The sequence below is a fragment of the Carcharodon carcharias genome, chromosome 3 (genome assembly GCF_017639515.1).
Source record: "Carcharodon carcharias isolate sCarCar2 chromosome 3, sCarCar2.pri, whole genome shotgun sequence".
NCBI classification, from domain to species: domain Eukaryota; kingdom Metazoa; phylum Chordata; class Chondrichthyes; order Lamniformes; family Lamnidae; genus Carcharodon; species Carcharodon carcharias.
This window is the reverse complement of record NC_054469.1, coordinates 207,109,474-207,122,179: the sequence shown is the minus strand read 5'-3', so window position 1 is coordinate 207,122,179 and position 12,706 is coordinate 207,109,474. Positions and strand designations below refer to the sequence as shown.

The 12,706-nt window shown below is 41.7% G+C and overlaps 1 protein-coding gene across 2 annotated transcripts in view; it reads right to left on the bottom strand.

Moving 5' to 3' along the window:
* Window positions 1-795: 795 nt before the first annotated feature.
* The window catches only part of LOC121276155 (tubulin polymerization-promoting protein), a 62,263-nt gene continuing 50,352 nt past the window's right edge, over window positions 796-12,706 (bottom strand). For both annotated transcript variants that reach the window (XM_041184220.1, XM_041184221.1), the window contains exons 3-4: window positions 7,735-7,888; window positions 796-4,634 (exon numbers count right to left, since the gene is read on the bottom strand). In XM_041184220.1, the coding sequence (XP_041040154.1) occupies window positions 4,434-4,634; window positions 7,735-7,888 (355 nt within the window). In that variant the 3' untranslated portion in view covers window positions 796-4,433. The remainder of the gene's footprint in view (window positions 4,635-7,734; window positions 7,889-12,706) is intronic.

Sequence of the window (12,706 nt, the reverse complement as noted above, 5' to 3'; positions counted from 1 at the left end):
CAGGGAACCTGTGGACATGCGCTCCAAAGTCTCACTGTTCATCTACACTTCTCAGTATCCTACCATTTAATGTATATTCCCTTGTCTCATGAAGCAACTGCTCTACTCGGAACACAGTCACAGCAGGAGACTACTGCGGGCACAACAGAAAGGCTTTCGGGATGTTCTCAAAGCATACCTGAAGAGATCAAACATCCTCACTGATTCAAAGTGCCTGGCTTGTGACTGACCAAAACGGAGAAAGTTCATTCGGGAAGGCACCGAACACATCCAGAGACTTCATTGGGAACATGTAGGGGCAAACAGCTCATCTGCTCCACCCTTCAAGTACCACCTGCCCTGCATGAGGCAAGAGAGCCGATCACGCATTGGACTTATCAGCCATCTCAGAACCCATCCAACCAGAGTGGAAGCAAATCACCCTCAATCCCGACATTTCTCTGCCTCGTTTCCCACACCCATCCTCCCACTACCCCCACAAATGCACTACCTGTAAAACATGTTCACAGATTTATGCCAATAAGAATTAAATGACCAAATCTCCAGAATAGCATGATGGGCCCTGCTGAACAAATGTTACAACATGACAGGTTAAAATTAAAATGAGAATTTTGCCAATATTTTCTTCTAAGAAAAATACAGATTTTTTTTTGGAAAGCCAGTAAAATTGAGGGGAAGAAGTAAATGCATACAAATATAACAAGCAATAATACCGGTCTGCTTTTGAAGTATTAGTGTAAAATCATAGAGATGTCATGTTTAGGATTCATGAAAATAAATCACATAGCACCCTAATAGTTTTGAAAATAGATTTTATTTCATTGTCATTCTTACAAAATTTAGTCAGCCTAAGTTTACAATGTGACATTATTTGGCAGATATACAGACAGAGCTAGCAATCTAGAAAAATAAGAGGGTCATTCTGTAGCAAGAGTACTATTCACAAGACCCTTGCTTCTAGTCCTCTTGACCTTCAAACCACGTGTCCTTTCCATTACAGTTTAGTGAAGGAGGGGGGGATAGAAAATGCTGATTAAGGTGCTTGGCTTCGGACAAGATTAGAACCAATGCACTCAGGCAATGTGTACAACAGAAAGCTTTAGGCTACAATTACAAATCTTGATTTGTTTTCAAAGCATTAGTTCTGACTAGAGTTTTAGACCGTTGACTTATAATAAAGCAAAAACTTAAATCTGAGTATCTCTACAGTGCATGTTAGACCAATAGCAGAAACTGCCCCAAATTCAAGAGAGCAGCCATCTCAGCAGTTACGTTCTATGTACCTTAGTTGGCATTGAAGAAGCAGCAACTAGCTGTGCTGGCAAGTAGAAACTGTACCTTACAGTAAAGTGCACAATCTGAACTATCTGTATTTATATACAGGCAGAAGTTAGGACTTGAGGTTAAACAATGACAAAACATTTGAATTATATTTTTAGAGTATGATCCAATTCCTGATAAACACCAATTTTAATGGAGCAATGATCAATGTTGTGGATTATTGCAGTTTGGATATTTTGTGTATGCTGAGATCAGCTACTTACATATAATTTGATTTATTTAATTTCAATATAAACCATCACTGCAGAACAATCTTTAAAGCCTTTTACAATGTATCACAACACATCTGGAAGCTTTATATTTCAGTTCTTACCTCCTTGCGTGCTGGGCTTTTCTTTGAATATCATAAAAATTGTGAAGATAGTTATTATCAAGTTAACACCATAGACCCACTGTTGCTGGATCAGATGGTGATCCAGCCCTAATTCCTGCCAGTCTGGGGGCAAGCCAACCAGTTCTCAAGAGACAGTGCAAACCCACCTTACGCAACAAGGCATTTGACTTACCTAGGGCAATTGTTGGAGGAATAAGACAAGTTGTGGAGAAGCCGACCAATTGAGGTCAAACAGTGGAGGAAAGAGAGTGGAAACAAAAGAAAGGTCAGGATATACCCAGGAAGTAAAATATAGGAAGAAATCATCTAGCATATCCGAACAGAACACTGCACTTTATTTTAACAAATATTCAAACATTTTGAGCCCATGGCTAGAAAGCATGACCTGAACCTTTGGAACATTAAAATGTAAATGAAAAGAGGTAAGGTGAACAGTGCTCCCATGTTGTGTGTGATGGAATGTGCACTCAACTCCTGTGAACTGTGTGTTATGATCCTAGTTATTCCAGCTGCTGAAGAATGCTGTTCGTTCATTTGCCTAATATCATGAGCAGCTCACAAAGCATAGAAGCTGTTTAGACTTTAACCAACCTAAATTACATTAAACATTGAAATTATTGCCATGTTTCCTTATTACTAAAGTGTCAATTAAAATCTTCACATTCAGAAGTCTTCATTCAATATTCCTCTTGATACCTCATTTACAAGCTGGGATCTGCCTGTGCAATAATGTGATATCAGAGGTGAAGTGTTCAGAAGGAAATCAGCTAAAGCTTTCATTCATTCATTTATTGTCTTTGCAGCCAAGGCAGGGCCATTCCATAAAGCGCAGAATCAATCTTCTGAAGCATATAAGAAACTCCAAGATAAGATAAAACAGCTCTTAACTTAAGAATAGAGGGTAGGTTTACCAAAATGCAATAAAAGTGGAATGAAATGAAGTAGCAGTGTGCCAGGAACAAAACAAGTGACCATGTGCTGGTTTCCAATTCCTCATTTAAGCAGGGTGAGGCAAGAAGGTGTAGTACAAGGTCCACCACTATCAGATACACAATGGCTGTAATACATTCTACTCCCTTTAATAGAACCACTGGTTGATAAAATGTCTTTCGAGGCCTGTAGAACTTGTGCCAACCACGCATTTTTAGAAGCAGAATTATAATCAAGTTCAGTATGACTATTTTACAGACTCTAAATCATTATAATCAAAACTGATATGGGTCCGGAGAAAAAGAGAAATGCAGTTCCTATCTATGTTGTACAAGAGACAGTAGTTGCTTTGATACAGGATGAACAACCACGTTTTTCCCGGACTCTATAGCGTGTTTATGTAGGCTTGCTTATTTTCACCTGTGCAAGCATGCAGAAACATCAGTCTCCAGCTTTTATTATCTTTCAGTATAAACCTTCCAAGATCTGAATGAGAATCGTTAAAACTGTTGGAAGTCTTTCATCCCATTCCCACTGGCAGAAAGGTATCAGGATACCGGTGGGCATGTGATCCTATAGAGGGTGTGATTCATCTGTACCAGCCTCATTGAATCTCCCCCCACTTAGTGATCTTTATCTTCAGATTGTTCAATATTCCTCGTGTACTACTTCAGCTTAAGGATGGCAGTCACTACAGCTGGCCATAAATTTTTCAGGCAACTGCGATTCTTTGGTGTCTGTGAGTGATATTCCTCAAGCCCACTTGCTAAATCCACTGGTTCCAATTATGTTTTCATCTAAAGGCCAATGGTGCTGATTCTTGACACTTCAGATCTTACTGAAATATTTCTTTGGCAGGCAAAATGTCATTTATGGCAGCTCAGTCAAAGAGTCCTGTCTCATTTATGTTGAGCACATCTTTAAAGGGACACAACTGTTAAATCAGTATTGGAGAACTATGTGTTACCAATATTATGCCTGCAGATCTTTCTCACCAACAGCCTCTGTGCAATAATGCATTTTTTGCGATGAAAAATTTATCCATTGGCTGTGGTGAGATTTTCCTTTCCCATCTGACCGACCAGGTTTGGAACATTTTATGCAGCAAAGCAGCCAAAGAGGACCCGCTTCTGCACCTGACATGTTGAGGCTGACATTTCTGTGCCTCTTCCACTTTGGCATCTTTCTTACATCCACTTCTACAATTCAGAGTTTTGAGTAAGAGTCCATTCTCACATGATATAGTTTCAAGATTCTTCATCAACTTTGAATGAGGATTTTGTGAAACATCAGAGAACTTGTAGTAAACTTCCATTTGTCTCATCAGTTGCTGTAGGAAGGGTCATCTTGTGATGCAGGGAAAGTGCAATGCTCTTGTACCTAGCAGAAATTCTGGTTTTTCACGCACAATCAGTTGGAATCCATCCAAGCAGATGATCATAATGCATCAAGATGAGCTGGTTCAAATGCTTGTGATATTGAACTATCTGAAGTTGTCCATTAGAACGTTGGTCCTGATTAGGTATTGGTAGCCATCAGTAGTGCCTGTACTTGATCAGCAAGAGCCATTCAAAAGCAATGGATTTTCACACCTGACCAATGATGGTGGTGGGGAAAGTGAGGGAGTGGTGGGGGAGGGGGGGAGGTGGGGGTGATAGGGGGTCTTTCTGTACTTTTAATTGGAGGCATAAATAACTTGTTGTACTTTATGAATTTTCTGAAATATGTTGAAATGAATGACGACGATTTGGGTTCCTACTTTTGATTCTTTCAGTCAAGGCGCCTTGGAAGTGGATACATTCCTGGTGAAGGTGGGGGGAAAATAAACCTAATCATGTTTAGTTCCTTTTACTTTATGGTCATAGGTACCAGCATGTTTGTATCCCACTACATAGCCAGTATTTTGAACCAGGTACTCTCTGCCAGCTCTTCCTCGACCTTTTCCACTTTGGTCAAACCTTTCTTTGTGGGAACCAGTGAACCTTGAGGTGTCTGTAAGTCGTGTCAATGTGGGAGATAGCACAGTTTTCTGCAGAGAAAGCAATGAAAGCAACATTACACTTAAAAAAAAGTACTTTATGTGCATAATTTATAAGGCAACAAATTTAAGATATTGCTGGATTGTACATGGATTTGACAAGGTCTCACATGGGAGACTCATAAAGAAGGCAAATGCACAAGGGATACAGGGTAATTTGATAAGGTGGATTCAAAATTGGCTTAGTTGTAGGAGGCAGAGGGTGATGACAGAAGGACGCTTTAGTGACTGGAAACCAGCGTCCAGTGGCATACCACAGGGATCTGTGCTCAGTCCCCTATTATTTATCATTTATATAAATGACACAGATGACTATGTGGGGGGTAGGATTAGTAAGTTTGTGGATGACACAAAGATTGGCCGGGTGGTTAACAGTGAGGTTAAGTGTCTTGGGCTACAGGAAGATATAGACTGGATGGTCAAATGGGCAATAAGTGGCAGATGGAATTTAACCCTGAAAAGCGTGAGGTGATACACTTTGGAAGGAGTAACATGACAAGGAAGTATTCAATGAACAGCATGACACTAGGAAGTTCTGAGGAACAAAGGGACCTTGGCATGTGTATCCATAGATCTCTGAAGGTGGAGGGGTATGTTAGTGGGGTGGTGAAAAAGGCATATGGGACACTTGCCCTTATCAATCGAGGCATAGATTACAAAAGTAGGGAAGTCATGTTGGAGTTGTATAGAACCTTGGTGAGGCCACAGCTGGAGTACTGTGTGCAGTTCTGGCCGCCACATTATAGGAAGGATGTGATTGCACTGGAGGGGGTGCAGAGGAGATTCACCAGGATGTTGCCTGGGATAAAACATTTAAGTTATGAAGAGAGGTTGGATAGACTTGGGTTGTTTTTGTTGTAGCAGAGAAGACTGAGGGGCAGCCTGATCGAGGTGTACAAGATTATGAGGGGCATGGGCAGGGTGGATAGGGAGCAGCTGTTCCCCTTAATTGAAGGGTCAGTCACAAGGGGACATAAGTTCAAGGTGAGGGGCAGGAGGTTTAGGGGGATGTGAGGAAAGACTATTTTACCCAGAGGGTAGTGATGGTCTGGAATGCACTGCCTGGGAGGGTGGTGGAGGCAGGTTGCCTCACATCCTTTAAAAAGTACCTGGATGAGCACTTGGCACGTCATAACATTCAAGGCAATGGGCCAAGTGCTGGTAAATGGGGTTAGGTAGGTAGGTCAGGTGTTTCTCACATGTTGGTGCAGACTCGATGGGCCGAAGGGCCTCTTCTGCACTGTGTGATTCTGTGATGAATGCCATCTTGGCTCACAGTGGTCGTTTCTTTTCCAAGTTAGAAGGTTGTGCATTTAAGTCCCATGTCAAGGAATTGGGCACAACATTTAGGCTGCTCTTTTTGTGCAGTGCTCCAGTTTTTCAAATGAAATGTTCAACTGGGTCTCTTTCTGCCCTCTCAGGTGGATGTAAAAAATCCCATAGCACTATTTTGGAGAGGAAGGGGGGGTTCACTGGTGACTTGGAAAACATTTATCCTTCAACCAACATCACGACAATATTATCTGCTCATTTTTCTCATTGCTGTCTGTGGGAGCTTGCTGAATGCAAACTGGCTGCTGTATTTCTTATATAACAATAGCGGCTGTATTCCATTAGCAATGAATTGGTTTTAAAGCGTTTTGGGCCACCTAAGGCCATGAAAAATGCCAATAAACACAGGGATTTCTTCTGTTTGGTGACTGTGAACAGCCAACAGTCCCATTGCCTTTTCGCAAACAAAATTTATCCAGCATTTGGACTTTGCTGAGCTCAGCTCTACATGTGCTTTAACAGGTATCAGTATGATATTAGAACACCTTCCTGAAGTGTCTCCAAGCAGGTTGTGCAAGATTTACGGAGTAATCTATTTGCAGACATCAAATTAGCATTTTTGGCAACCTTAGTCTAGATTCCGGAGAACAGTAGCACCTGCAGCAAATGTGGTGCTACATTTGCAGAGGCAACTAAACTAAGCATGCACAAATGCACAATGACAATGTAAGGAGCTTGAACTAGAACATTAGTGCCAAGTCCAGTACCTTAGCCCAAGTGTTAAGCAAATAGACAAAGAAAGGGCTTACATTTATACAGCACCTATCATGTCCTCAGGATGTCCCAAAACACTTCACAGCCAATTAATTACTTTTTGAAGTGCAGTCACTGTTATGAAGCAGGCAGACCTAGCCGATTTATGCACAGCAAGATCCCAAAAACAGCATTGAGATAAATGTCCACTGATCTTCAGTTTCACCAGAACTTTTACGTCCATCTGAGCAGCTAGACAGGGTCCTGGCTTAACATCTTTTCTGGCAGACACCATCTCTGACAGTGCAGCACTCACTCAGTCTTTCACTGAAGAGTCAACCTGGACTGTGGGCTCAAATAGTGATAGTGGTTATGTTACTGGACTAGCAATCCAGAGGTCTAGGAACTGAGAGATCAATAGTTCAACTTTCACCATGGCATTTGTATTCACTTTTTAAAAAATTCTGAAATGAGTAAAAGTGACCAGGAAGAGTGTTGTAAAAACTCAACTGGTTCACTAAATCCTTTAACGGAGGAGACCTGCTCCCCTTACCCAGTCTGGCAATATATGTGACTTCATCCCACACCAACGTGGTTAACTCTCATCTAACCTCTGAAGTGATCTAACAAGTCACTTAGTTGTATCAAACTGCTCATGGAGGTCTATCACCACCATCTCAGGGTCACCAGGGATGGGCAATAAATGAATAATGGGAAAAAAATTCAAATCGGAAGTGACTTTTTTTTTGAAAACTGCATCCTGTTGGGATGAAATCTCGTCGGTGTTTTCTTTGCTAAACCTAACAGTCTTGGTGTTTTTAATACGTTCAACCAAACACATTTATCCAAAATAAACACTGTGAAATCCTGTTGTCACACACTGACTTGCTATTGAAATAACTGTTGTGCGATGATCTGCTGCTAAACACCCGCTGTATAAGGAGAGCACAGGCAATTCCTCATGCAGCTGCTGGGTTACTTGCCCTTATGGGGCACTGTCTGTTGTGTAGTATTGTAGGTGGTTATGTCATGCAGCAGTGAGTAAACAAACAAGCTTGTGACATACTGTTATGCCTGAAACGACGGGGAACTTTCCTTCAATTAACTTGTGAATCTCCTGGATTGCTTCTTCCTTGGTTTTCCCTTTAAATCTCTTCTCTGCAAGCTCTTCAAGAGCATCCTTAAACTGGTCAAAGGTGATAGTCCTAAAAGATTTTGCCCTGGAATACAAATCCGTAGACATTAGAAAGACAATCTAGGGAATTTTTCTGATTAAACAGGTTCCTGTGATTTTTCAGCATGCAATCTTTTACAAAATTTACTCCATGGTCTCTGAAGTTCCACAATATTGATGTTGATTGAGGAATGAATGCATGGTCTGGGGTGAGTTACAAGCAGCAATAGATAGAGGAGTCAGGAAACAGGGGGAGTCAGCGGACAATCCTACCAGAAATACGCAGCACATTTTGTGATATCTGTTTTGAGTTGATGAGACCAAGTTGATTCCATTTTTGGTAGAATCCCTTCCTCCCCTGACCCGAGTAGCAAGGTTAAGTGTCAGCCTTCCACAATGCTTTGATCAAATGTTTTGATCTTTAGTGGTCTCAGGTTTTATTTCAGTGTAAATTCCAGAAATTAACAGCCCCTGTGTATTGGAGATACTGTGTATTTGCCCGCAAGATAAACCTTTAATAACGTTTCTGGCCAAATCAAGTGGTACATAATGAAAGAACTTGTATTTCTGTAGTGCCTGTCACCACCTCAGGACATCCCAAATGAAGTACTTTAAATGTAGGCAGTTGTTAGGAAATAGAGGTAGTTTAAGTAAGTTATGTTTGTATTTGTGGGTGTTAGGAATGAGTTTTAGCTTTAATGTTTAAATTTGATTTGTATTTCTGTATCTGTATGTTAAGAAAAGGTCAAATTGACTTTTAGTTTCACTTTAAAAGGTGCCTGCATTTCTTATGAGAGTTTTATCACTGCTGCAGCTAAGTTAAACAAACAAGAGTAGAAAAACTGGGCTGTTGCCTAGCAATAGGGGTCCAGAGAGGCAGGTCCCTCCCACAGACACACAGAAGAAACCAGAAACAGCAGTTTAAACTTGGAAGCTGTTTGAGTTCAGTGTTTTTGAAAGTAGCTGCCAGGAGAGACTTGAATAAATGGCACAGATAGCCAGTCCAAAACTTAACAAAAGACCCCAAAATCCAGAGGAGTGGAACAGGAGAAAGTCCCAAGCAGATCTACTAGTCAAAGAGAAGGACAGGAACCTAGAAAGGTCCTATTAAGTGAAGTTAAGCGTGAGGGGCAAAGAGAAAAGCTCCAAGCTTCACATTTAAAGAGATAAAAGTTGCAGAAAGCAGATTTAAAGCGAGAATAACTTACAGGAGGCCAGAAGGTCCAAAGAAGCAACTGAAGGTCTGTGACTCTTTGCTATGCTATGTGAAGCAGTGGTGTACTGTTGACAACTGAGTCAGTGAGATAGAGTGTGCAGAAGGAAGCTTGAATGCATGTGGTGAACAAGGGGAGCAGAATATCAGAAGGAGAGTTTGAAACTCTGGATATGGACTCTTGTGGAAGGCGTCTGAGAGAAAGTGTCAGTTTGGGAGAAGATTCCAAAGCGATTCCTCGGAGAGTGGAGATTGGAAACCCTCATGTGAAAGACGGAGTTCAGTGAGACTAGTTGGCTCACAGTGTGACAAGCATTTGGGAGGCAGGAGTTGATGAGAGATCCATAGCATCTGTCTGGGGTGGCATGTGTTAGTTGGTTTCAGAGTGCAGCGTGTCTGACTACAGGTTGCCAACCGGTTTACATGGACTGTACTTACTGTGAACATTAGAACATAAGACAGCTTTTATAACTTGTGTTATCCTTACATGGCCAATCAACAAGTTATGTTGTTCACCATGAAACCTTAGCTTGCAAAAAAAAAAAGCAAAGAACAGCAAACTAATCATGGTAAAATGAGATGCTATCCATATATTGATACAAGGTATAGAGCAATGCAATCTGAAGTGTGCTGCATGGCAATGATACATCTTGGGGTTGAGATGGTTTTGGGTGGCCATTTGAATTTCATAGAACCTTGCAGCACAGAAGGAGGCCATTCAGCCCATTGCAGCTGCTCTTTAAGGGCCGAATCTTTCCAGCCCCATTGAGGGGGACTTGCAGGCAGGATTGGGAGAACATTTTAAAATTGAAGCCTCTGGTGTCGTTCCCCCCCCCGCCCCCCAACCACTGGAGCCACAGCTGCTGTCACCAGCCATCCTGTGTGTGTGTGTGTGTGTGTGTGTGTGTGTGGGGCGGGGGGTGGGGGGCGGTTCCCCCTCCACAGGGATGGCTCTGCAGCTGTGCCCAGAGATTTTTAAAAAATTTTAATTTCACCTCCTCAGAGATCATCTCAAGATGGGGGTCAAGATGGAGGAACATAGGAGAAGAAGTTATAGATTTTTAAAAATTATATTTGACTTAATCCTCATCTTCATCAGACGAAGGTTTTGATCCCAACTGTTTGAATTAGTTTGAAGCCCAAGTTCCACAGGAGAGTGGGCAGAATCCTAGTTCACTATGTGTCACTTCAAACTGTAAATTATTTACAAAGCTGTCTTCTTAGATAAATATTTGAGGCTAATGAAGGATACAGCCCCATGTCAGAATATTCATTTTAAATAAAAAGTCAGATTATATATACAAAAGTTAAAGGTTCCAAGATTTAGAAAAAAAGCAGAAATTCTCAAAATTCTACCTGGCCTTGCTTCACCTGGAGGTGGGCTAATTGATAATCTGGTGAGCAACACCCTGTATTACACTTCAGCTCATCCAAAATTCTGCTACCCATATCCAGACTTGCACCAGGTCCTCTTCACCCAACACCCCCTGCAGCCCCCCACCCCACCACCAATGCTTGATGACCTACATTAGTTTCCTGTCCAGTAACACCCCTATTTTTAAATTCTTTTCCTAATTTTCAATTCTTTCTATGGCCTTGCTCCATGCTCTCTCTCTAAACCCTACAACCCTCAGAGATATCTGCATTCTTCCAATTCTGACTTCTCATACATCTTATTTCCATCGCTCCACCATTGATGGCCCAGTTTCTAGGCCCTAAACTCTGGAATTCTCTTCTTAAACTTCTCTACCTCTCCGTCCTTAAAACAAATCTCTTTGCTAAGTTTATGGCCACTAGCCCTATTCCCTGAACTGCCCAGGTGTCAAATCTTGTCTGATAATGCTCCTGTGGAGTACGTTGGGGTGTTTTCTGCATTAAAGGTGCTTTGTAAATGTTGTGAGATTATATCTTCACATTCATTGGAAATTTATTATTCATTGTAATATTTGTGAAAAATCAATGTAGAAATTTAATTTGGCATTGTGCAGCAAAAATAGTCTTCTTTGACCCTTCAGTTGCACATCTAGGTCTGTGTGCACTTCCTGTCAAATTTTTGCCATTATAAATTCTCATGTCCATAATTAAAATGGGAATTGCCTGTGTAAGCAGTCACGCTGTAAGTACAGTCTTCCACCAGCAGACGTCCTGCAATGCCACCACTAACAAGAGGTTGTGATTGCAACATGACATGTTTTCAAAGTCAATTTCCATTATATATGTGGACATAGTGAGTCATGATGTAAATACAACACCCTTGACCAATTATCCCCATCTTCTAACTCTACCATATCCAATTACTACACTTGATCTCGACTCCCCATGTGCAAAGCCGGGAGGTTGAATGTTAAACAGTATTGGTGCAAAATGCAAACATTTGTTTCCTTTGAGCTTTCTAATGACTTGCATTTATATAGTGCCTTTCATTACTTCAGGATGCCACAAAGCACTTTACAGCCAATGAAGTGAAGTCACTATTGCTAACATAAGGAAATATGGCAGCCAAATTGTGCACAGCAATTGTGCACAGCAAGGTCCCACAAAAAGCAATGAAATATGAAACAAAAACAAAAAGAACCAAAAAATGCTGGAAAAACTCAGCAGGGTCTGACAGCATCTGTGGAGAGAAAGACAGAGTTAAAGTTTCGAGTCCGTATGACTCTTCTTCAGAGTCCGTATGGCTCTCTTCTCTGAAGAAGTCATATGGACTTGAAACATTAACTCCGTCTTTCTCTGCACAGATGCTGTCAGACCTGCCGAGTTTTTCCAGCATTTTTTTGTTTTTGTTTCAGATTTCCAGCATCCGCAGTATTTTGCCCTTATCAACAATGAGGTAAGTTTTTTTAATTGATATTGGCTGAGGGATAAATATTGGCCAGAGCACTGGGGGAAATCCCCTGCTCCTCTTCAAATATTGAAGTGGGATCTTTTATACCTACCTAAGCAGATAGACAGGGGCATGGCCTAATGTCTGTTACAAAAGACAGTGGATTAGAAGAGCTTGTAGAAGGGTGCAATTGTTGGATCCATATGTAACTTTAAGGCCCTTGCTGGTTTAGTACCTGCCCTTTCAGGTAGACAAACTTGCAACAATTGAACCTTGAAAAATACTTCACATGTGCACAGAGAAAGAGCTTGGGGAAGAAACTAAGAAACTCCAACACTAAAGTCAGGTACAGGCCACTGCTTCCTTGGATATAAGTTGAAACATAATCAAAGTCGTAAACTTAGTATAAGATTGGGCCAGAGCTCATGAGGAGGGGCAATCCTTTTCACTCACCTTATTTAGGAGCTGCACATTTCTTGCCTGACCTTCTGACACAGGCCTAGTGGGAAACGTTCAGAGCACTGGCTCCTGCCCTTCTTCTGTTCAGGGCAGCAGCTTCGAGAGGAGTGAAGCCACGCCTCAATTTTACAGCACTAGCTGCCGTAAATCAGGTAAGTTTCAAGGTTCCAGTCACTTTGAGGGTGCAGTGGTAACGCGGTCAGTGGGGACTTAGGATGGGTCTGGTGGGGAGGGTAGGATAGGTCGGGACAGGGTAGGATGGTTCGGGGGGCTCAGGTGATCAGTCGGGGGGGGTGGGGTGGGGTGGGAAGGAAGTTTGGGGTGGGGTAGGACATTCAGGGGGTTGAGGGTTTAGCTGGGAAGGTTTT